The 23406-nt window shown below is 39.7% G+C and overlaps 3 protein-coding genes and 1 long non-coding RNA gene across 7 annotated transcripts; 2 read left to right on the top strand and 2 right to left on the bottom strand.

Moving 5' to 3' along the window:
- The first annotated feature begins 1391 nt into the window (after nt 1-1391).
- On the top strand, nt 1392-3170 carry LOC116192653. Of its 3 annotated transcripts, XR_004154123.1 has the most exons (3): nt 1392-1818; nt 2055-2199; nt 2705-3158. XR_004154123.1 is itself a non-coding variant. In XM_031521253.1 (2 exons), exons 1-2 carry the CDS (start codon nt 2191-2193, stop codon nt 3036-3038), a joined length of 339 nt encoding a protein of 112 aa, XP_031377113.1. In that variant the 5' UTR covers nt 1825-2190; the 3' UTR covers nt 3039-3170. The 3 variants fall into 3 exon arrangements, 1 of the variants encoding a protein (XP_031377113.1); XR_004154122.1 differs by having other exon boundaries at nt 1393-2199; XM_031521253.1 differs by lacking the exon at nt 1392-1818 and having other exon boundaries at nt 1825-2199; nt 2709-3170.
- Nucleotides 3171-7420: 4250 nt separating this feature from the next.
- LOC116192239 lies at nt 7421-9693 on the bottom strand. The gene is made up of 3 exons (XR_004154031.1): nt 8709-9693; nt 8496-8639; nt 7421-8415 (listed from the first exon to the last, which is right to left on the bottom strand). It is a non-coding gene; the product is annotated as an uncharacterized LOC116192239 (long non-coding RNA).
- Nucleotides 9694-13712: 4019 nt separating this feature from the next.
- On the top strand, nt 13713-19358 carry LOC116215165 (26S proteasome non-ATPase regulatory subunit 13 homolog B-like). The gene is made up of 6 exons (XM_031550774.1): nt 13713-13928; nt 15372-15815; nt 16083-16163; nt 18055-18251; nt 18352-18451; nt 18760-19358. The coding sequence occupies exons 1-6, from the start codon at nt 13725-13727 to the stop codon at nt 18943-18945; spliced, it is 1212 nt and encodes a 403-aa protein (XP_031406634.1). The 5' UTR covers nt 13713-13724; the 3' UTR covers nt 18946-19358.
- A 498-nt stretch (nt 19359-19856) lies between these two features.
- On the bottom strand, nt 19857-23372 carry LOC116193243 (protein AE7). Of its 2 annotated transcripts, none has more exons than XM_031522051.1 (6): nt 23015-23372; nt 22656-22821; nt 21684-21789; nt 21506-21605; nt 20731-20776; nt 19857-20268 (listed from the first exon to the last, which is right to left on the bottom strand). In XM_031522051.1, exons 2-6 carry the CDS (start codon nt 22777-22779, stop codon nt 20159-20161), a joined length of 486 nt encoding a protein of 161 aa, XP_031377911.1. In that variant the 5' UTR covers nt 22780-22821; nt 23015-23372; the 3' UTR covers nt 19857-20158. The 2 variants fall into 2 exon arrangements, with proteins under 2 accessions (XP_031377911.1, XP_031377910.1); XM_031522050.1 differs by having other exon boundaries at nt 22916-23024.
- Nucleotides 23373-23406: the final 34 nt, after the last annotated feature.

The following is a 23406-nucleotide window of genomic DNA, read 5'->3' as shown; positions in this document are numbered from 1 at the left end:
AAAAACATGAAGAACTTAGAGGCTGCAAAAGACCATTCAACTAAATGACTCCAAAAATCATCTAAAAACAAACCAAAAACTAATAAAAACTCCTAAAAAACTCTTTAAGAATGCAAATGAATGAAAAATAAACTAAAAACCTATTCAAACTAAGCTAATCTCGATAAACTAGCTCCCATTAGACCAGTAAAAAAGTACTAATAACTCTATTTTCATATAGTTATCACTTTGTACTAGATATTTTTCTTTTTTCTTTTTTTTACAGAGAAAAAAAATCAAGTGTATATGTATTATTTTTCACTTACAATCAATGGGTTAATGAGGATCGACCTTTTTAAATGGATGTGTCTCATATTCTTGGCTACTTAATTATTTTGATTAAGTTATCTATATGGACAGTTTTCATTCACTAGGTTAGTATGTACATAAGGTAGAATATTTGAATTGAAATTTTGCCCGTCAAAGTCACTTGCGAGATTTGAAGCGATTTGAACGGAATGCAATTAAATGATTTATTCGGTTTTTTCAAACCTTGCACTCATGTAGGCCTAGTCGAGGAATACAAGAGGATTTTTTCCAGCACCACGGGTGCATAATCGAGATGTGTTGCCCTACAGAATTGCTTGAAGAGGCCTTAGAAATAGATCAAAACTAATGCCTTAATATAGCGTATGTTGCTGACCGCTTGTAGAAGATATCCGTTTATTACCATAGAGACGGAAAAGGTGACGGAAAACTCCGTTTCTTTCACTCACAAGGGGTGAACGGGAATCTTCTTTTTCAGATGGATCCTTGCATTAGGATAACAAGTTCAATGTCTCATAAAAGATTTGATTTGGAGTTTTTACCCGTCAAGTCTATGGTGAGATTCAAGGCGATGTGCACGAAATGGAGTTAAAAGATCTGATCGGGTTTGTTGATCAATTATGCACCAAAAATAAGTGATTGGAATATCTTAGAGACCAATATAGGCCAATTAATCGGTCTTGAAATTTTGGATGCTGGCAATGAAAAGGTGCTAATGGACGCCATAATTCCGAGAAGTTATATATGTTGAGAAATTGGTGTATATAATTAGGAATAATATTGTAGACCGGCTTTAGGTTATAGCCCAAGAGATGGTTGGTATGATGAAGACCACTTAATTATCATCGACCCATAGGAAAGGCCCATCCATTGATTAATAATTCGGGCCAGTGTTATCAGAATCGGACCGGACCGGGTTGTTCGACCGGTCGAACCGGAAACCGGACCTATATCCGGTCCGGTTCTCTTAAAAACCGAAAATGCAAAAAAAAAAAATCGATGGACCCAAAAAACCGGCCGATTTTTAAATAAACCCATCGAACCTATTCAAATCGGGCGGTTTCATGGGTTCATAAATTTTAAAGGAAATCAGATCTGAATCTTCCAGACCCGAAATCGAAAATGTGCAGGAAATCGCAAAATTGAATCGAAACCCTAGTTTTCTTCCTTCTGTTCTTCATCTTCGCTCAAGTGAGCATCAATTCATCAGTGATTGTTCGTCGTTCCTCTACTTCGATCTTGAGCATCGCAAGTTCTCCATCCAACGGCAGAGTCCAGAGTCTCCTTCTTCTTCTCCTTCGAGCAACAGAGTCCAGAGACTCAGAAGCTTCCTTTTCAGTATTCTCCTTCGAGTTGCAGCTTTTGCAAGGCAGAGTCTCCAGACTCCATCGTTCAGGCTCCAGACAATGGCGGGGCAGCTCCCCAAATGGCAGGAGGCACATCCTGAAACAAGTAAGCCACGGTTCGAGGCCACCCGGGACGGAGGAAATCTGAACTTCAGTAGTTGATCAGGTAGGTCGATCTCTAAGATTTGATTTCGAGGTTAACTTATTCCCGTAGGAAAACAGGGGTCTTTGTGTAGTAAAAGTAAAAGACAAGATTTATCTTGGTTGAATTTTCGTTTTTCCTTATTGACCTGCTGGCTGCTGCCTGTTTGTTTGTTTGGTGGGTTCTTGCAACTGGGTTTGTGCTGTGCGTGGATGGATGGGATGAATGTGTCCGTGTGTTGGTCTTCTATTCTTTGAAAGCATGGTCTTCCGAGATCTCGTCGAGATGATTTTATCAGGCAAGGAGGGTTTTGGAGACTTGTGGCATGCTGTGCGAGAAAAATTGCTTTGGATGTACAGATAAGCTCTTTCATCTGATTCCACGCGGGTCGTCCAAATGATTGAGGTGACATCCTCCTTTGCTTAGCAATGGTTTTCTTTCCTTGGCAAAGACCAATAAACATTAGCCTTGAAATATTCTACATTTACTGCATCAAGACTTGCCCAAACTAGGTTCTCGTTTCAATTGATACTACGTTTTGTCACATTTTGATGCCTTCCAGAATGATTTCGAGTAGGAAGGCCAAAATATGTACTTATGCTGATTAGGCTGGTGGACTGAGTTAATAGCGAGACTTGGATAATGTTAGTGTTGGAATTAGTTCAGAAAATAGTTATCTCGTAAGCTAATGGCTTGGATAATGGCTTTGACTTTATCTGATCCAGACTTAAAATCTTCTGACGAGCCAGATCTAGTAATTCATTTCCAAAAAAGGAATGGAAATAATGCCAATAAAACAATCTTCTCTTACTTGTAATCATATGGAAATCGCTAGCTCTCTTAACGCCGCCTTCATATAAATTGGATTCTACCAGTCTTGTGATGTTGTGCTTCACTTCTTATGCACCAGGCAGCTTTTTCAGGATGAACTGCTCTTGGAGGACATTGAGAAGTGCAGAGCTCTCGATAATGAGGAGATTCCACCACCGCTTGATGCTTTCCAGAAACTTCTTTTTGAATCAGAGCCAGAGACTGAGTCGACTTCAAAGATGTTGCTCACAAAGACGGCAGTTAATGCTTGCACGAGGGACATGTACCATTATGCTCGAGTTTGTAGATTTCATGTGCTGGAATGTATCATGGATGCAGCATTGTCGACTGTAAAGAAGCAAGACATTGAAGAAGCTAGAAATGTGAGTGCTGAAATAATAGCTTTTGCTCTAGTCAACCAAATCCTTTACTAAATTCTTTGTATCTTACTCAACTCACTTTCCTTTACATATGAGTCATTTGCAATTAGATGCAAATAATTTTTTTCTTGTATTTTTTTAGACACATATTAATTATTATCTAATATTTATTACTATTTTCTTGTATTTTATATTATTTAAAAAATAATAATAAATATTTATTTATTTTATAATTAAACAAGCGGTCCGACCCATCGAATCCCCGGTTGAACCCATGAACCCATGTCTCGGCCGGTTCGATGTCCGGTCCGGTTCTGATAACACTGATTCGGGCCATATTTGAAGCCCGGTTGTTTCGAGGATCACAGCCCGATGATAGCCTGATATAATGATCGTATGGGGGGTGAGAATTAGAGAATTGAAAAGCTTGGGTTACAAAGAGGAAAGAAGAAAGTTTGGGGACTTAATCGAAGAAATGGAGAATGATCTCCATGAATGGCAGAAGAGAACGGGAAAAGAAGAGGCGGCATTTGAAGTGCATTGAAGGACGTGCATCAATGGAAGATTAATTTTGGCTTTCATTTGAGCACTTAAGTGCGGCATTGAATCACATTCTTGGTTATCAAGGCTTATTTTCCTATAAATAGGGTCCTAGGCTTTGCTTTAGAAAACCACACACACCTCTCTTTACACAAGCCATGCTTGTTTATCTTTTTATCTTGTACTCTTCCTTTGGATGAATAAAGTTTGCGGTTCCAAGTTTGAGTAGGTGAAATCCTTTTACATCAAGCAAGGCATCGAGCCCTATAGGAGTTCCCAGCTCCTACAATTGTCTTGATTGTCGGATTACTTGGCGCATTCACTTCAATTCTACAACTCGAGGGGTTGTTGAATTTATTCGTTTGGAGATCATACACTCCGTGGCACGCCCTCCGAAGCACCAACGAGCGGCCGAGGAAATAATTCAACAATTATTTTGGGCACGCCCGGTGGGACCGGCCAATTTGATGTTGGAGAATGCTGCCACAAAGACAGAACATCGCGAACGCTGTGAGCGCCGATGAGATTGCTGAGAATGCAATGGCTGTACAGGTCGCGAATGCTCAACCTGGCGAGAATGCCAATAATGTCGAATTACCACCCGCTATCGCGGTGGAAATTCGTGATGCTATAATTGCACTCACGCAGCTCTTTACCCGTGAAAGGGGGGAGGCTCAAGCCGTGGGGAGTGACCATCTACTGCGTGTAGGCAACGGGGGGGCAAGCTCCTCTCATTATCGCACCACAACCGCAGCAGGCAATTGAGCCGCTCAGGCGTGCTCCTGTCCAATAAGAGGTCGGTGGCCAAAATGTCCCGCAAGACCGATATCAAGTTCCACCTCCGAGGAACAATCTTGTGTTGCCACAAAATAACGGCGCAAGACTCGGGGGGCAAGGTGTCGCACGGTTTACCACTCAGTGTGGAGAAGCGTCATCGAATGATTTTGGAAAGCTGAGACCGTTCGCAAATTCATTAACAGGTACGGCGTTTCAGCCGTATATTACTTTGCCTCCGAGTTCGGTTAATTCATGGCAAGAGATGGAAGCAGCGTTCTATACTTAGTTTTATTGTACCGAACCAAAGGTATCTATGGCAGATTTATCACGGCTCACTCAAGAGCTGGGAGAAACTGCTGAAGCTTTCATTGCTCGATTCAAGCGAGCACGCCACCAGTGCTTAGTGGCGTTATCCGAACCAGAATTTGTGAAATTGGCTTAAAATGGCCTGGATTTTGAACTTCAGAAAAAGTTCGAGGGAATGGAGTTTCGTGATTTTTTTGATTTGTCTACTAAAGTCGCGTGATATGGAAGTTTATGACATGAAGAGGCCAATCGTAAAAAGAACAGATCATCTCCGAAAAGCCTTCATCCTCATGCTTCAACATGGTCTAAAGATGAATCCCTTAAAGTGCGCATTTGGGGTGTCCGCGGGAAATTTTTCTTGGATTTCTTGTGCATCAGCGAGGAAGTGAAATCGACAAGAATAAAGCACGTGCCATAATTGAAGCAAAGCCCCCAAGTAACAAAAAAGAACTGCAGCGATTTCTCGGTCAGGTTAACTTTCTACGGCAGTTTATTTCAAACACTACTGGGAAAGTTAAAGCATTTTCACCTTTACTGAAATTAAAACAGCGCCAAGAATTTCAGTGGATGGAAGATGTAAAAAATTCACTGTGTTTATAAATTATCGGGCCCATCTTTAAATAGGTTCCGGTACCTAATCACTTATAAACTCGTCGTGTGGGACAATGTCTCAACAGAAGAACATCATCAAGCTTTTCAGCTTTTGAAAGAAAACTTCCCCACCTGTGATGGTTCCACCGCGAAGAAGCAGGCAGTCTATTATTTAATTCGAATGTTGAATGGCGCTGAATGTAACTATTCCGCTATTGAAAAATTATGCCTTACTTTTTACTTTGCGGTTAATAAATTGAGGCATTATTAGCTTTATGGTCTTGTCTATGTCGTTTCTAAAACTAACTTAATTAAATTCATACTTACGAGGCCATATCTTAGTGGAAGAATGGGTAAATGGAGTTTGGCCTTGTGTGAATTTAATTTGGTTTACTTTCCCCAAAAATTTGTGAAAGGACAAGTCTTGGCAGATTTCTTGGCCGATCATCCGCGTGTAAATGTTACGTTGGAGATGGGTGATTCTGTTGAGGTTATGTCAATAAGGATGACACCCTGGAAATTACATTTCGATGGATCCAGTACGGATAAATCTGTGAGGATTGATATCCTGCAGGATTAAAAACCCAGTTATCATTCCAACTGATGGAAGAGGTAACAAATAGTCAAGTCAAATATGAGGCATTGATAATCGGCTTGGAAATGTTGGTTGAACTTGGGGCACGGGATGTTGAAATAATTGGAGATTCTCAACTTGTGCTCAAGCAGTTACTTGGCATGTATAAGTGCACGAGCTATGCGTGCACCTTACTATGCTATTTCGGTGCAACTTTTAGATGAATTTGATGATATAACTATAAGACGTGCCGTGTGAGGAAAATCAAGAGGCTAATGAGCTAGTTCAATTGGCCTCTGGTTTGAACTCCTTGAGGGAATTTCCTCAAGAACAGTCGTGGTAGAGAAGCAGTCACTTCCAACGCTTCATAAGCGGGGGATGGCGGTGCATATTTTTAATGTGGGAATAACCCCGACAGATTGGCATCACCCTATTACTGCGTACCTACAAAATCCAGACGGTAGCCACGAACATAAGTCTCGTGAACTGGCTCGCCATTTCATTTTATATGAAGGTGATCTATACCGGAAAAGTGCAGATGGTTTATTGCTTCGATGCTTGGGACCGAAGGAATATCTTAAAGTACTAACTGAAGTCCATGAAGGAATTTGTGGAGCACTCCAAGCTGGTGTAAAAATGCATTGGCTGATTCGTCGTCATGGACATTATTGGCCAACCATCTTAAAAGATTGTATGAGGTACGTGAAAGGATGTCGGGTTTGTCAAAGACATGGAACTGTGCAGAGAGTTCCGGCAAGTAATTTGCATCCTATTATCAAACCATGGCCTTTCCGAGGATGGGCCATAGATGTAATAGGAAAATTTATCCAAGTTCATCCAAGGGACATAATTTCATTATTGTTGCGACTGATTACTTCATCAAGTGGGTGGAGGCACAACCTTTGAAAAAGGTAGAACAAAGTGATGTAATTGAATTTTCTCATGAGAACATAATTCATCGCTTTGGATTGCCTGAATCGGTCACATGTGACCAGGGGGCGATTTTCACAGGAAATCAGGTGGCCGAATTTGCTAGGGAGCATGGATTCAACATTTTGTATTCTACTCCTTATTATGCAAAAGCAAACGGCCAGGCAGAAGCATCTAATAAAGCTATCATTAACATAATTGAGAGAATGATTGAAAATAATCCTCGTCAATTGCACTCTTTATTATCTGAGGCATTATGGGCATATCGTGTCGCTCCTAAGTCTAGTACGAGAGTTAGTCCATTTGAGTTGACTTACGGCCATGAAGCCGTCATTCCGATGGAAGTCACGGTTCAATCATTACGTGTGGATAAACAGTCAAAATTAAGTGCCGAGGAATATTCTGAATTAATGATGCAGGGTTAGAGGATTTAGATCAAGTTCGTATGGATGCATTGAATAAAATGAAAATCCATAAAAAAGAGTGGCTCAATATTATGATAAACGGGTTTGGCATAAGTCGTTTGCCGAAGGTCACTTAGTTTGGAAAGTTATATATTCCTCGTGGGTGCAAAGGATACTCGATTCGGAAAGTGATCGTCAAACTGGGAAGGGCCCAAATGGGCCATATTGTCTAGAAAGTCTTGAAGGTATCGTGCATGCAAAGTATATAGATGGCCAATATCTCAAGCCTTATTTTCCTACCATGTGGGAAACAATTGAGGAAGAAAAGACCGCGTAGTTTTATTCATTTATTTAGCAATAATCCTATTGACATCTAAAAATAAAATGCATGTGCAGGGAGACATTCCTTCTAACTTTATTTTCTTAAGTACATAAAAGCTTCTATGGGAGTACTTCTTCCATGTGTTCCATTCATCTTCCAACTTTTTAATCTGAGCAAGTGAGGCTGCTCAATTCGCTTCGGCATTCTTGGCATTGGGACCGAGTTTAGATAAGTCTGATGATCGAACTTGGAGAAACTTGATAAGATCGCGGCATTGGGTCAATAAATTTTCCAAATGCTGTGCATCGGATTCATTTTGCTCTTTAATTGTTGTCGCTTCAGCTAGTAGCTTTTCTCTAACAGCTTCCCTTTCTTTGACTTGATCCATGATGGCCTTTCTCTCATTGTTTAGCTTCTCAAGAGTCCCTGTCTCCATCTTGATTTAGTCAGCTTCAGAATCTCGTGTCTCCATTGTCTTTTCAGCTTCATTCAGGGTGGAGAAGCCAGCTTCATAAGACGATGACAAACCAAGGAACTCCATCTTGAAGTGCTTCCAGAATTCTTTCTGTTCCTTGGAAAGGGAATCTGCAAATGAGAGAGTATAGGCTGCATTCATGATGTCCATGTGATTTGGAACCTCATCGGTAAAAAAATGTCGAAAAAGGAACTCTTTGATAGTCTCCTTGGCCACGTCGATTGTATCATCAGTCGGACGGATCATATCGGTGGCTTTAGGAGTTCCATCTAGGAAATCTTTGAGCTGTGAAAGCACTTGAAATTCTGCAGCATCCAAATCAGGATCGTCATCTAAATTAATCTTATTGGTAACTGTGGATTTGGAGTTCAAGGAAGACGTATCCTGCAAAGACGCAAAGTTCAAAAGTAAATGGTTCGTGGAAAATTGGTGTAAGTAAGAAAAATTTGTATTGCCTTCACAGCAGTTGTTTCAGCCACGCCGGTTTCTCCGACCGGAGTTATGCAATCATCCTGCAAAAACGAAAATCGGAATTAGTTATAATGCCGATTCTAAAAAATATAAAATAAAGGTGAAGATATGCAATACTTACAGTAATGTCCCATGGGGGAGAATCGATTTCGATGACACGTTTATCGTGGAAAAGTTGCTTCTGGCTTCCAGATGCGGTACTCTTGACTACTTGCTAGCGGACGCTTTTTCCCTAGCAACAATTGCAAATCTGATCTTGTGCGGGCTGCAAAGAGCATTCATGTCAATAAGGAAATAAGTACATAAATGCATAAAATATGAAATGCATTTTTACCTCGTGGAAAAGCCGAACGCTCCACAGATGATGACACAAGCTTCATTGGAGATGGATGCTTCGTTCGCCGCACGGCATAGGGGCCCCTTGCATTCAGCTTCAAAGCTTCGAGAGTAGCAATAAAGCGGGTTACCAACAGTTCAGCTGGGGGCCAAATTCGTGAGAGGATCTCTTCCTTGAGATAGTTGAAACGGTTCATGAAGAACAAGTTCCGCCAACTGCAGGCTGAAGGTGAATAACCTGGTTGATTACAGCAAATACCCGCTGGCTTGAAATTGGAAAATCTACGGTGGGTCTCGAGCATCAATTCTTGGACATCAGCGCAGTCTCTGAATAAGATTTGATCGGGGAGATCGTCGTTCCAAGTAAAGAAACCTGGCGCCGGAATTTCTTGTCAAAGACCGAATTGACATGCGCACTGGTAAGGATAGTATGCTTCAACACCACATTAGTTGTTCATCCTGGGGTGGCACTCGAAGGAGAAAAAGAGATCGCGGTACATTAGGTAGCTCGCCCAAATCTCCACTTGTCCAGGATTCTCGGGATCATAAGGAGCGTGGAACCAGTTGGGTACATAGTCGCGTGCCATAAAAGGAATGACGAATTCTTTCGTGGTCCTAGTCCAGAAATGATTGAAGTAGTCATCAAAGGACAAGGACGAAACTTGAATGGCGTGATACCTTAAGCCATAAGAGGTAGCATCTGCATTGAGAGAATGAGCCAGCGCGATATCTGGAAAGTACGCGTAGATCCAAAGCTGGAGCATCCAAAGTGGACCTGCGGAGCGATTAAATGGTTCTTGCAGCATGTGATAGAGACTGCGACCAAGGCATGCGAGCATAAATAAAGCCAACGTAAGTTTCCTGCCTGCGGCCAACGCCTTCACGATTGGAATGAACTCCGGGACTATTAAGTGCCGCATTGAATCACATCCTTGGTGATCGAGGCTTATTTTCCTATGAATAGGGTCCTAGGCTCCATGCTTGTTTATCTTTTTATCTTGTACTTTTCCTTTCGATGAATAAAGTTTGTTGTTCCAAATTCGAGTTGGTGAAGTCCTTTTACTTCAAGAAAGACATCAAGCCCTATAGGAGTTCCCCACTCCTACAATCGTCTCGATTGTCGGATTACTTGGTGCTCTCAGTTCAATCCTACAATCCAAGGGGTTGTTGAATTTAATCCATTCGGAGATAGTACGCTCCGTGGCACGCCCTCCTGAGCACCAGTGCGGCGGCCAAGGAAATAATTCAACTGTAACTTTAGTCTACAACTTGTCAAACAAGATTATAAGCTCATACAATTGGATACTGTGTTTAAATGTTTCACGTTTACTAGTGTCGTGGACTCCATCCACTGAAATTATACGAGCTTGGAAAAAGCTTTTAATATGTCAAATGGATCCCTACAAGGAGTAGTAATTTTAAGCGTATGCATATGATGTTAAGTCGAATGACGAAAGGGCATATCTCGTTTCGTACGCTAAATGGGATATGAGAGTATAAAATCGGATTGGGTAAGTTTCGTGTGCATTCTCAAAGTTTGCAGTCATGGAGGTCTAGTCGAGGAAGGTCAGAGGATATTCTCTAACATGAAGATGGACTACAATATTTTCCCAAGGATCCCGCACCATGGGTGCATAGTCGATATGTACTATCAAACATGATTGCTTGAAAAGGCCTTCAGAGGGATCAGAAGCATGGACTTCGAGCCTAATGCCTTATTACAGGGCACGTTGCTAACCGATTGTAGAAGGTTTCCGTCTTTTACCATAGTGATGAAAAAGAAGATGAAAAATTTCGTCTCTTTTTTTTCAAATGAAAACGACGAAAAAATTCATCTCTACACTCATGAATTTCTGTCTTATTATATTTAAGTATTTTCATGTTTGCTGGTTTTGTGAAACCCATACAACAGAAATTTGCAAAAGCTCGCAGTAGGTTGAGAGGAACCTCATAAGGAGTACGAATTGTAATGATTTGCATATGATGCAAAAGTTGAATGCAGATAGTGCCCATCAATTCATGTACACTAAAGGGCACCAATAAAAGGATTCGAGAAGACTATGGTTTCTTGAGGATGAAAATATGAGATATTATACTTAGCTAGTGCATGGTAGAGTGGATGAGCAGTGGACCATAATTTGTAATAAAAATTTTCTCTCAGAGAAGAAATATATATTGAACATGGATTATTAATCACTTATCATTAATGGGTCGAGGGGATCGGCTTTTCTGAAGATCCTTCCATTGGATGACCACAGTTGCTTAATAATTTTGAGCTAGCCATCTCTGTGAAAAACTTGCTTTTGTTGTCTTAGTTAGTAAGAAGTGAAGAAAGATTTGAGTTGGAATTTTTTGTCGATTAAGTCTCTTGAGAGATTTTAAGGTGACGTGCACGAAAAGAAATTGCATGATTTCTTTCGATTTGTTGATTAATATGCAGCTGAAATAAGGAATGAGAGCTGATTGCAATTAGATAATCTTAAAGACCAAGCCAAGCCAATTAATTGGTCTCGACGTTCTTAATAAGAATACATAAATTTTCTTAATCTAAATGATTATGTGTCAATGTGAGAGAATTCCGTTTTATGTTCTTGAACATGTGATAGCGTGAAAATTCGGGTCGAAACTTTGTTATTATATATACTAATTGATTACCAAGAATCTTACATGGCCATGTTCAATATTTCAATCAACATTGATGGCAATCTTATTTTACAATATGTAATGTTATATAATAAATTAACAATAATAAAAGTACATTTCCAAAAATGTCCTCTATTACATCAATTTACCCTTTCTTCCTCGTGCTCCTCCTCCCAAAAGAAGCCTAGCTGCCACCGCAATCAGATCATGCTTCTCATCCCCGCCATTCCTCCGCCATGCCAAAGCCAGCTTGCCTGCACCATGCCATTGCGGTTTTTTTTCATATTTTTTTTCAGATCAAAGGAACAAAGGGCTTCAATCGGGTTCGTGCAAAGACTAAGAGGCTCTAATCAAAGCCTTGTTGCTTCAATTTGAGGCACAAAGGGCCTCCATTGAAGCTCTTGTGATTTGAACCGAAGCCTCTTTGATTTAGATAATTGAAAAAAAAAAGAAAAAGAAAAAAGAAAGAGTAGAATATTGGTGTTAAAAGCGGCTCTACGACGGACTGTGGTAGTGCGAGTGGTGACGACAGCAGGGGAGGCGCTGACGGAAAAAGGTGATGGTGCAGCACAGGGAGGGGATATTGGTAGAAGATGATGACAGTATTGGAAAAACATTTTTTTAAACATTACCAGTTGAGTGGTAATGTTGTTGGGTCACCGATAATGGAAAGGTGTAAGGTGCAATCTTTTTTTTTTTTTTGCTGAATTAAGGTGCAATACTGCAATCTCTTTAAAAATAGTTGTATATTGCATGTAAGTAAATTACTCCAATTTATAGTAAAATATCTTAATTTTAAGTAAATTATACGTATTTCAGGTATACCAGTTTTGAAAAAATTTATTAAAGTAAATTACTTTATTTTCTTAATAAAATAAATTAATTTGAAGTAAATTAAATAGATTTCGAATATTCTTTACTTACATTGTCCACACGAAATTTTGTAAGAACTTAAACTTTTAGTAAAATAGTGCACTATACCTAGGGGCGGAGCCATTAAGAATGCATTTGGATTTAGAGTTGAGTTTTGGTTTTAATTAGTTTGTAATGATTGTATTGTTGAATTATGAGAAAAAGTGTGAAAAAGTAATAAATAATTGAGAGAAAGTAATGATTGTGTTTTGAATTGTGAAAAAGTAATGAATAGTTGAGAGAATTTAATATTAAAAATTGAATTGAATGGTTAAAAAATTTAAAAAATGAAAAAAAGTAATTATTGTGATGTTGAATTGAAAATAAATAGAGTTGAGTTGAGTTGAGTTGGAATTTTTTCAAAAAACAAACACACCCTAAAGGTTCCAGGGGGCAATTCCCCCCTGACTTTTTCATTTGTTGAAAATTTAACATACAAATTTGTAAAAATTTCAACTTTTATCCCAAAAAAAATCAATGCCCCCCTGAATTATTTTATTGTTTGACTTTTGCCCCCCCTAAACATTATTCCTGGCTCCGTCCCTGACTATACCACCACTTTTAGTAATTGCAACATAGAATTTTCCACCCCAACATAACTAAATATGGTAATTCTCTATACTTTAGAATTTTAAAGATAGCAATTTTTTTTTGTTAATTCGGGGTGTACAGGTTTCGTCCAACTTATCTCAGGACTCTGTGAACTCCTGACGATACACGGAGCATGTAATTACACCAAAGGAATTCAGATGGCTCCAAGAGATTTCGAACTCGAGATCCGGTGATTACTTGACATTCTCCTTAATCACTAAGCTAAATCCCTTTGAGTTTAACAAACGTAGTCTTATGCCCCGTTTGGATTCGGAGTTATTGATTTTAACTTTAACTCAATACACTACACAACAAAAATATACATTTTCCAATTCAAAAATTTTAACTTTAACTTTAACTCAACACACTACATAACAAAAACACACGTTTCCCAAGTCAAATTTATAATCACATCTCATTTGTCATTTTCCACAATAAAAATTAAAATCAAAATCAAAGTAACTTTAACTCTGAATCCAAACGGCCCCTTAATGTTTTTGGACCCCCGGACCGCCCGTCCGAATAGAAAGACTATGATTAGGACTCAGGCAAACAGGAAATTAAAATTCAGTCCGGCGTAACCCGGCCCACGATGTATGCCCAAACCCGACCCGGAACCGGAAAAACCAGCGTCCATCTGTCCTTCTTTCTACCAAATTCTCGATCCGTTTCGTTTATATCAAGGAAAGAAATGCCTCAAAAGAAAAAGGAAAAAAAAAAAAAAAAAAAGAAGGAAAAATAGAGAGAAGAGAGAGAGGGAAGAGAGAGAGAGAGAGAGAGAGAGAGAGAGAGAGAGAGAGAGAGAGGATTTTAGTTTTTCTCTCTCCTCGAAAAAATTGATTAAAAAATTATATATTGAACGGAACAGATGACTCTCTCTCTCTCTCATTCACACTTCCCTCTCTCCTCTCTCGAGTCGGCCATGGCTGCTCTGCAATACTTGGACTCCCTGCGCAATGCGCACCCGGAGATGGCAGAGTGGTCCAACGCCCTCGCCGATCTGTACCAGAAGAAGCTCTGGCACCAGCTTACTCTCAAGCTCGAGCAGTTCGTCGCCCACGCCGTCTCTCAGGTCTCCCACTTTAATCTCTTGCGCCTCCCCCTCTTCTGCGCCTGGGTATTCCGTTTGTTCCGTGTACATGTGCTGCTGCTGCTTTTTCTTTAGCTTAATTTTCGGTCATGGATCTCATGGAGGCGACTGTTTGTTGATTGTCTGTGACCTTATGGTTGCGTGCGGAGGGTGTTTTAGCTCGATGGCGTTTACTAATTTAGGGTTACTGCCGCGAACGCTGTTTTAGCTCTTGTAAGGATCTTATTGCAGCCTCTGCTTAGCTCTAAAAATGCGACGATACTCGCGTTTCCTTGTTTTCTGGCATTTCTAGGTTAGTAACTAGTAGAGGAGCTCTGCTAGTTTCAGTTCCTGCCACCTACTTCGGCGCAGTTAGTATGGCTCTGAAGATCTTGAATTCGGTGAATTTGGGATTTTAGGGCCTGTTTGGTTGTACAAGACATGCCACTTTTTCTGTTCTTGAAAAGATGCACACACTGACGTATTAAGTGCCGGGCCTTACTTGCAAATTCTGTTGGTCGACAGCAGTGTGGAGGCATATATTTGTTACCTGAAAACTGGCAGAGGAAAGATACTTCAAAGATGTTTCTGTGGCCAAGAAATTAGTGGGGAAGTTGGATCAACTTAATTATCAAGTTGAAGAGGGGAAGTTGTATCCTAATGTACAGTTTTAGCAGTTGCCTTTATTTGCTCCTGCTATGAACAATTGTTCCGCAGGAGAGGCATTTCGTTCAGAGTCGTTTATCATCAAGTTTTAAATGCCAAAAAGAGTGATGATGATTAGATGTATCTATAAACTCGCAGAACAGCATCTTCGAGTCTTTCGGGCTTCTCTGGATTGCATCTTAACAAAGTAGGGTTTAATAATGTCTGAATTTTAGGACACAGTCAATGAAATTATGCACTTCCTTTTCTTAACTTGGGTATCCAGATAATGAAATCCGGTGTTGCGTAGCACTTCCTTTTCTTTTTTCCCCTTGAATAGTTGTATTGAAGATCACTTTCTTGTAATACATATTTCGCATGTGATTTATTGCATGTTTGTGTGAGTCTGTCATATTTTTCCTTTGTTCGACATCCATCTATGCATTATTGAGAACATATGGATATTGGTGTTGGACTTCTTAGCAGATATTGAAAGATTCTATAAACTAGGCATGAAACTTGGTGACATCAATTTGGGTAGTTTCTTCCAGAAATTGAAAACTATAAGGCCTTTGCAAATATCTTTTTTATTATCTTGGCATTAGGGCAGATTATATCTGGTTGTTTCCCTGTCCATGGACCAGATATTATTTTGGAGGTCATCTTGTGATGCAATATCTGGATTTGACCTTGCTTTGGGGTTTCTTAGAGATATTCCTACCTCGGCAAATGTGAACTTCGTATATATATTCATTACGAAATCTAAGTTTAAATCATCATTCTGCTGATATTTTTTTTCAGGCTGGAGATTTGTTGATTCAGTTGTATCACAATTTCATCACCGACTTTGAGACCAAAATTAATCTCCTCAAGCTAGCACATTTTGCTGTTATAGTCTCACGGCAGTATGCAGAGAGAGAAGCTGCCATCAGCTATCTGGAAGGGGTTATGGAAAAGCTTCAAGCTACTAGAGAGCAGCGTATAGAGGAGCCTATCCTCTATATTAAGATGCAGATAGCTCTGTTCAAGCTTGATTATGACCAGAAAGAGTGCAAAAAACTCCTTGAAGAAGGGAAAAGCACCCTGGACAGTATGACTGACATAGATCCATCTGTTTATGCCAGCTATTACTGGGTTTCTTGTCAGTATCATAAAGTTCGGAGGGAGTATGCTGAATTCTACAGAAATGCACTTCTTTATTTGGCATATACATCTGTGGAGTCTATGTCAGATTCATTTAAGCAGGTATATATCTGTTCTGGTGGTACCTTGTTCGTGCTTTCTCTTACCAAAAGATATATAATTAGATGGACGATAGGGATTCAGCTCTTGGCATCTGTAGTTATAAACCGTGTTTCTTGTTGTGCCACCTAGGTCCAGCAGCTAGAGATATCTAATTTCATTTTGGATTTGCATTCTTTGTACTGTTTTGAGTTATTTCTCTTTTTTGGAAACTGTTTCGAGTCTTAAATATTTCATTACAGTTTTAACAATTTAATCGTCCCCTTGTAGGATTTGGCTTTTGATTTGTCCCTCTCCGCGTTGCTGGGAGACAATGTTTACAACTTTGGAGAATTATTAGCTCATCCCATTGTAAGTTTCTCGCATCCCTGAAATGTTATATTTTACAAATAATCATTTCTAATGCATTTTAGTTTGGGTAGTTAGATGGTCTGAGAATGCAAGCTTTCTTTGACATTTGCAAAATCTCCGCTTATTTCACTTGTTTCGTTGGAGGAATAGTTTTGTTGTCTTTGTTGATGGTTTCATCCTGTTTAATGCTTTATTGCTGATATATAGGCATGTGATTTGCCTAGCAAAATAGTGGAAAAAATGGCAGTTGAGAGGTCAACCTAATCCTTTGCTGTTCTTGATTTTAGCTCTGTTGGTGTAGCTGGGCTTGTAATAATTTTCCTTGAAATGCAGAATCAATAGAATTAATTATGATCAGCAGTTTGTATACGTCTATACTCACATATATTTGGTTCATGCTTTAGTATTTATATATACTTTACAGCATAAAATTCTGAAGGGACATTATGACGGTTTACAAGGAAACTGAAGATAATTACTTGGATGTTTGTGTAAAAGATTGTAATTTGATTGTACCTGTTAGAAGATTGTTTCTCATTTGAGAACTGCTGCCTCATTATAGTTTGTGTCAAAAGGTGAAATGGTAGCAGTTCTAGACTTGTGTTAGTTGCATTTGCTTGCTATGAAAGTCAGCAAGTGTCTAACATTATTTACTTTGTTGAAGTCCATATCTTGCTGATTGTTTAGCATTTAGTTTCATTATTATACATACTTAACTCGAGCAATTTAGTAGGCATGTTTCTGCAAGAGATGGCATATTGACTCGTAAAGAAACTCACCTTGGTCTACAATGTATTAAGCTTTGTTTTCCTTTCAAGCTTTTACTACCACTTGATGTTGATGGACATTTTTATGTCTATCTATAGAAGTGTGGATTTCTGGTTGAAGTTGTAAATGAAGTTATAATAATAAGGGGTGTTGGGATGGAAAATAATGGTGTACGGTGAATAAGTATTTTCTCCAGTTCCACAATTGTGGGAATGGATCAACTTCGCTGCTCCTCTTCCTATTGTTTAATGAAATCTTTGTCATGTTAGCTCTCGTGCATCAATGAATTGATGCTGATGCTCATTTGCTTTGCATGCCTAACTATGCTAACCTTTAATTCAATTGGTAATGATGATTCGGAATATCACACATTGATCATCTTAGAGAGATTCAACAATAAAAAAAAGATTGGTTCACTGTTGGTCACGGGATTTGAATATAATAACTTTTGATCATGTATCAGATGTGTTTTTTGTTCCTTTCACTTTGGACATACCAAAAACTTAAAGTCATGCTTCTAGCTACTCTGTTCCCTAAGTTATTGCTGAGGATGCCACACCAAGACTGCAACCCCTATAGTAACGCAGCTGTGGTGGGTACCCAAACAAAGCTGAGCAGGTGGTGCCTTCTGAAATTGTTGTTTCGTTTCTAATTGAGCACGTGTTAATTTTGGGGCTGTTTCATTTTGGAACTGGCCGTTAGATTCACATTTCCTTTGTAAACTCTTTCAGAGAAGCACTGTGTCACTTTGGGAGCTGTCAGCTTAGATTCACGTTTCCTTTATAAACTCTTTCAGAGAAGCACTGTGTCACTTTGGGAGCTGTCAGCTTAGATTCACGTTTCCTTTACAAACTCTATTGGAGAAGCATGAGCTTGACGCTCCAGAAATTGATTGCTTCTTTCTTTTATCCTAACTATACTAATGTAGGTTACATACAGATATCTCTTTCTGGCATTGCAATGCTCACTAATGAATTTATTCTTAAACTTAATTTCTAAAGTGTGATAGTCTTTAACTGGTAGCTTTTGTTTCATTTAATTTCCTTTTGATGTTCAAGCACGGAGTTTATCATGTAATTTGTGCCTCCGTTGATCTGGACATTACATTTTGTAATTGTGACAGATAAAGAGTCTTGTTGGTACAAAAGTGGAATGGCTCTACTATATTCTCCAAGCATTCAACAGTGGTGACTTAGCACGATATCAGGAGTTATGCCGTGTGCATAATGCTGCTCTTACGGCGCAACCAGGTTTGGTTGAAAATGAGAAGAAGCTATTGGAAAAGATTAACATACTTTGCCTGATGGAGATCATCTTCAGGTAACATATTTACTTCTGTGATCATTTGAGAATCTGTGGTTATTTGGCTTGAACAGGAAGTTACTGTGTTTGCTGTTGCTGTGTTGAACATTTGTTGCAGTCGGCCATCTGAGGATCGAACAATTCCCTTGAGTATAATTGCGGAGCGCACGAAGCTCTCCGTAGAGGACGTTGAGCATCTTCTCATGAAGAGCCTCTCTGTAAGTTAATAAAGCTTTGGGATTTGTAATTAGTTAGTGAAACGTAGAGCTATTTCTAGTAACAAACGAATTATAAATAGGCAGTTCTCTTTCTCCGCCTCCCTGCATCTGGGACAACTTTTTTTTTTTGATGGAGGTTTTGGATCTTGTTAGTTTGTATGATGCCTTTTATTGTCCTCCTCAGCCTTGTTCCACAGTGCTGGGTTCACTTGCAGTATATTCGTAGGACTAAATATCGTTGATTGTATAGGTCTTGTCTTAAACATATCTGCTTGTTAAAGACTTTCTTATGCTGGCATTCAATTCAGGTTCACCTTATCGAGGGTATAATTGACCAAGTGGAGGGAACAGTGCATGTCTCTTGGGTGCAACCAAGAGTTTTGGGAATCCAACAGATCAAATCACTCCGAGACCGCCTGGATGGCTGGATGGATAAAGTACATTCAGCATTATTGTCCATCGAAGCAGAAACACCTGATCTCGTAGCTTCGTGATTATGTTCTCTCATCTGCCGCTGTTGTAACAACCTTATTTCTAAGCTTGGAGGGGAAAGGAGGAGACAGACAGGCGCAGGAAGAGCATCCATGTCGTCCCTATATTGCTTTCATGTCCCTTGTTTTCTAAACTGTGTTTCCCCGGAAGTGGCACCGCTGCGTTGAACTCGAGTTGAGAGTTTTGATCCTTTTTCCAATGAACTTTTAGATGACACGGAGATCTAGTTTTTGGGTAATTGGTTTTTACTCATTGCAGAGTCATCAGAAAACGGACAATGGTAATCTGTGATTTTTCATTTAAATCAGAAGTTTGATCCACTGTTTCTGTGGATAATGTTGGAAACTTTTAATTCTGGAGAATCTCATGCAGATCAATGGGTAATTATTCAATTGCAATGAAGCCACTTTATTCATCTTATGGATTCCTCATTTTTACTCTGGTCGATAGCAAGTTTGCATTGCACATGATTATGATATAACTGCTCTAAATCAGATTAGGATTGAGGTTCGATTTGCAATCGGATTCGAAGCGTCTACAATTTGCGGAGTGTCGGGTGGGTGTAGTCTGTGCGCTGTAGTGATAGCTAAGAAGTACTGCCTTACCCAGGGCCAAGCCTGGTTTCATGGACTGGGGATAGCCATGGCAATGTCAATCCAGCGATAGCCGAGAATACTCACCAGGCAGGTGTTATTTCTTTCGGTGTCTCTTGATGTTGAATCCAAATTATTTATCCTGTCCGGTGACTATCGTGTCAAAATTGATCGTATCCTAACCTCTATCCTGACTGCCAAAAGGCAGCATTAGGGCGTTTTCTGGTTAATACAAGCACATGGGAGAGGAAAAGATTTTCCGGAAAAAGCAACGCATAGATCCTGCTTGGTAGAACAATCCTCTGTAAAAGTATCGAGGCTATATTTAAACGAAATTCACGTAATCCATTTATAAATAACTCGGTACAAACATCTTTACTCCTGTGCACTGCATGCATATGAAATCAAAACTCAATTGACTGTAGGAAACTCAAAAGAAATGGCCGAAATTCAGCTAAACTCACAAACACAAATAACGCTACTCTTTCAAACTTATGTGCAGCTATGTCACTGAAATTGCATGGGAGATTTGTGCCCAAAGAGGATTAAAACTATGACTGTGAGAGCGGGAGGGAAGAGGCTTTGTAGAGCTACCAAGCTACATTAAATTCGGCATAAGAGTTTAATTGGAAAAGCCATACGTGGGGGCGAGACATTCGTCAACCATTTCCACAAGGTTTGGGTTCTCCAGAGCTGCTGCGACCCTCTCTTTGTCGTTTAGCTGTTTATTCACTGCATTTTCCCAAAACAAGAGAAACTTCATCATGAGAATACTCAAAGAACATATGAAGCCATCACCGGGATGACTGAGTTAGATAATTGTGTCATAAATCACGTTCAAATCATGATGAGTTATCATTTTACCAGTTCAAATCACAATAAGTTAAATCATATTTTTCAGAGTAGTAGTTATGTTGCTTGTGTAATGTATAAGACTTCCTATCACGTCTATAGATATACTGATAATGTAAATGCAGAACTTGGTGTCAAATGGTGTAGATAGCGCATAGATGCACTCCTCACTTCTAGCCTATCCGGACGACACATTGGTAAAAAATTAGTAATTTCTTTTTCCAAACTCTTTTCACTCAGCAACTGTAGCTCCTTCCACATTATCCTCATTTAATAAATAAAAATGCATTATTCTAAGGTGCATTTTCACACAAATGAAAACGGGGAAACTCAGTGACAGACCTGCAGCTTCAGTTGCATGACTTCCTGGTGCTATCCTTATATCCACCTGCACAAAAGGTGTACAGATTATCAAAGAGCTCAAAATTCGAAGAAAATTACCACAATTTCTTGGGATTCAAAAGATGCAATGACTCTTTACCGAAAAAGAAAAAAAAAAGATGCAATGACTGGCTTCCTTGAAACACCGAAATGAAAGTAATTGGAGCAAGTAAATTATCAGAAAAGGATTCCTCTATCTGGGAGCACAAGATACATGGCATCTTCTTTAAGTGTGACAGCAAGTGTGCCCACAAAAACAGCCATGTACTGATGTATGGTAGGTGGAACCAGTGATTCAAAAACAAAATACTAACAAATGTAAAGATCCACGCTATCCAAGCAAGGTTCAACAAACTCCAGCCCCAAAAGTAGTATTGTTAGCAGTTCCAATCATTTATTGTCACTGATATATGTCAATGTTAAAATGGAAATATTCAGTGTAAGAACTAATTGACTACTCACTAGGAAACTTATCAGCATGCTGTCACCAACAGAAACATGCCACCAGCAATTATGTGAACAAATTTTCCATTACCCAAAGAGGAATGTGCTCTCAATGAGAGAAGGAATTTTTTCTTTATATCATCTCTGTTCAGTTCTATATAGCCTAGTTCTTCGCGTGAACTATGAAAGACTATGCATTAGAAAAACAGTGTCCATCCCTCAATGAGTTAAGGCAAGTGATTAAAAGTGAGTTTTGCATCAAGATCATCAAACCCCGAGGAAGAAGACATACCTTGTATCGAGAAGGCAAGCTCCTCATAAGTTTTACCCTCAAGCACAAGCCTATTATTGTCGCCATGCTACAATGCTCCACTGTGGGAGTAAAAGTGATCCTAAAAGGAGCATTCTGTCAGAAGCCGGACTTTGGGCAGATAGTACACAGAAAGGAGAATCAAGGAAATAGCATTCACCTGACGTAGCTATTTGAATCATCTACTTCGATTGCATCTTCAGATATGACTTTGAGCTCTTCTAATGAGTATGGATGCTCTGGATCCTTTATATCTCTGAGATGGTGTATGAAAATTAAGGAAAGCAGCTGTTACACGGCTCAAGCCTCTCCAGAAAACTTCAATACATATATTTTCTTCCTCAAGTTTGCGGACGTTCACTGAAAACAGAAGTTTCGTGCCGACTCCAAATCCAGGAACGAGTCTAACTGAAGCAAGAACAAAAGTCACCACAAGAAATCATGCGAGCCACTGTCTCGGGTCTCCCCTCAACCCACACATACTATTCAAATAGTCAATTACAGGAGATTAACTATCCCAATAAATTATGCACTTCCATCCCCTTTCCTGTTCCTTAGAGATATCTTTCTTTTCCTATCGTTCATGTCATTCTGCAACCCCAACCTTGTGAATAAATTCTATAGCTAGCATTTCCTCACAAAAGAATCACTTGAAATTAGCAACTCTCTCTATTAAGGGCTATTACTGACTGAACATTTAACTTCATACACAATAACCATAAGTCCATAGTCTGGTTCTTAGGATTAGCTCAGCACAAAATGCATCCCCTACCTACAATCCTAAGAAACAATGACAGCAAGCTGAAGACTAGGTGCATATATAACCATACAATCTCTCCATAAGCATATTTAACCAAACTAACAACCACCACTTATAATCCAGGAAGCAGATGTATGCAAGTAACCTGATTAAAACTTCAAAAAAGATGAGCATCATAGGATTCGTAAACTGTGGAAGAAAGAAGTTCTGTCCGCGAGCAGATTGCTACCACTGGTTGCAGATAATTGTATATCCGCCACCGGCCGGAGCACGCCTCCTAATGCAAGACCTCTATGCATTTTTTCATCAACTCGTGAGCATATGAATTAAAAATTCCCACATAACAATCTTGAACTAAACAATGAAGGATATCAAATATCTCTAGCTGATCGATCGGTTCCACCGCATACTCATCGACATTAGCGGGCGCACTCCGAACCCTTCGCTCCTTTTTCTCATACACAACCGGGTTCGCATTTATAAGCCCGGAAACCATCTTTATGGACAAAGCCAATGCCTGTTTTCCCTTCCCTTCTCTCTGTCCAGTAGAAAACAAACTTCATCAGACAGGTTAAGAACCGTCGAAACACGAGAAGCTGCAACACTGATTAACATCAAACAAAGAACTCAACCATGAAGTGATTATAAGGACATATAGCAGAGCAGGGTTCAGATTAAGCGCACAAAAAGCGGAATTTCCAATAGCAGCCTACATATGAAAGGGTACTGACCTTCAACAGTGCTCTCGGATCGAAATTTCTCTACCGACAAGATGCAAAATTTTTAGATGGGTTCGTGGGGCATGATGCAAATTTCGAATCTTTGAGGCTAAATCTGGTGATTGGAGATTTTGGAGGTGAAGAACAAGGCGAGACGTCGGTCGGGCCCTGAGGAGAAGAAGACAGGGTTTGATGGGTCCGGGGAAATGGGAACGACTCGGTGGGCTCTTCTTTTATTTCCAAATTCGCCCCTTAACTATCTGCAATTTACGAATTACCCCTCAAACTATTTTTAGTTGATGCTTCGCCACGAAATGCCGGCGGCCGGCTTAGGATCTATATTCAGTGGTGGATGTAGGATCCACGAGTTTGTGGGTGCGAACACCGGATTATTCTTATCTCAT

This window comes from Punica granatum, chromosome 1 (genome assembly GCF_007655135.1).
Source record: "Punica granatum isolate Tunisia-2019 chromosome 1, ASM765513v2, whole genome shotgun sequence".
NCBI classification, from domain to species: Eukaryota; Viridiplantae; Streptophyta; class Magnoliopsida; order Myrtales; family Lythraceae; genus Punica; species Punica granatum.
This window is presented reverse-complemented; position numbering and strand designations above follow the sequence as displayed.

Bases quoted from the DNA above. Each gene is read 5' to 3' on its own strand.
- LOC116215165 (XM_031550774.1), top strand. From the start codon at position 13,725: ATGACTCTCTCTCTCTCTCATTCACACTTCCCTCTCTCCTCTCTCGAG. The intron at 13,929-15,371 runs GTCTCCCACTTT...ATTTTTTTTCAG, and splicing joins TCGCCCACGCCGTCTCTCAG to GCTGGAGATTTGTTGATTCA. The intron at 16,164-18,054 runs GTAAGTTTCTCG...TAATTGTGACAG, and splicing joins AATTATTAGCTCATCCCATT to ATAAAGAGTCTTGTTGGTAC.
- LOC116193243 (XM_031522050.1), bottom strand. The intron at 21,606-21,683 runs GTGAATGCTATT...TGCTCCTTTTAG, and splicing joins GATTCAAATAGCTACGTCAG to GATCACTTTTACTCCCACAG. The intron at 20,269-20,730 runs GTCTGTCACTGA...GGGAAAATGCAG, and splicing joins TCATGCAACTGAAGCTGCAG to TGAATAAACAGCTAAACGAC.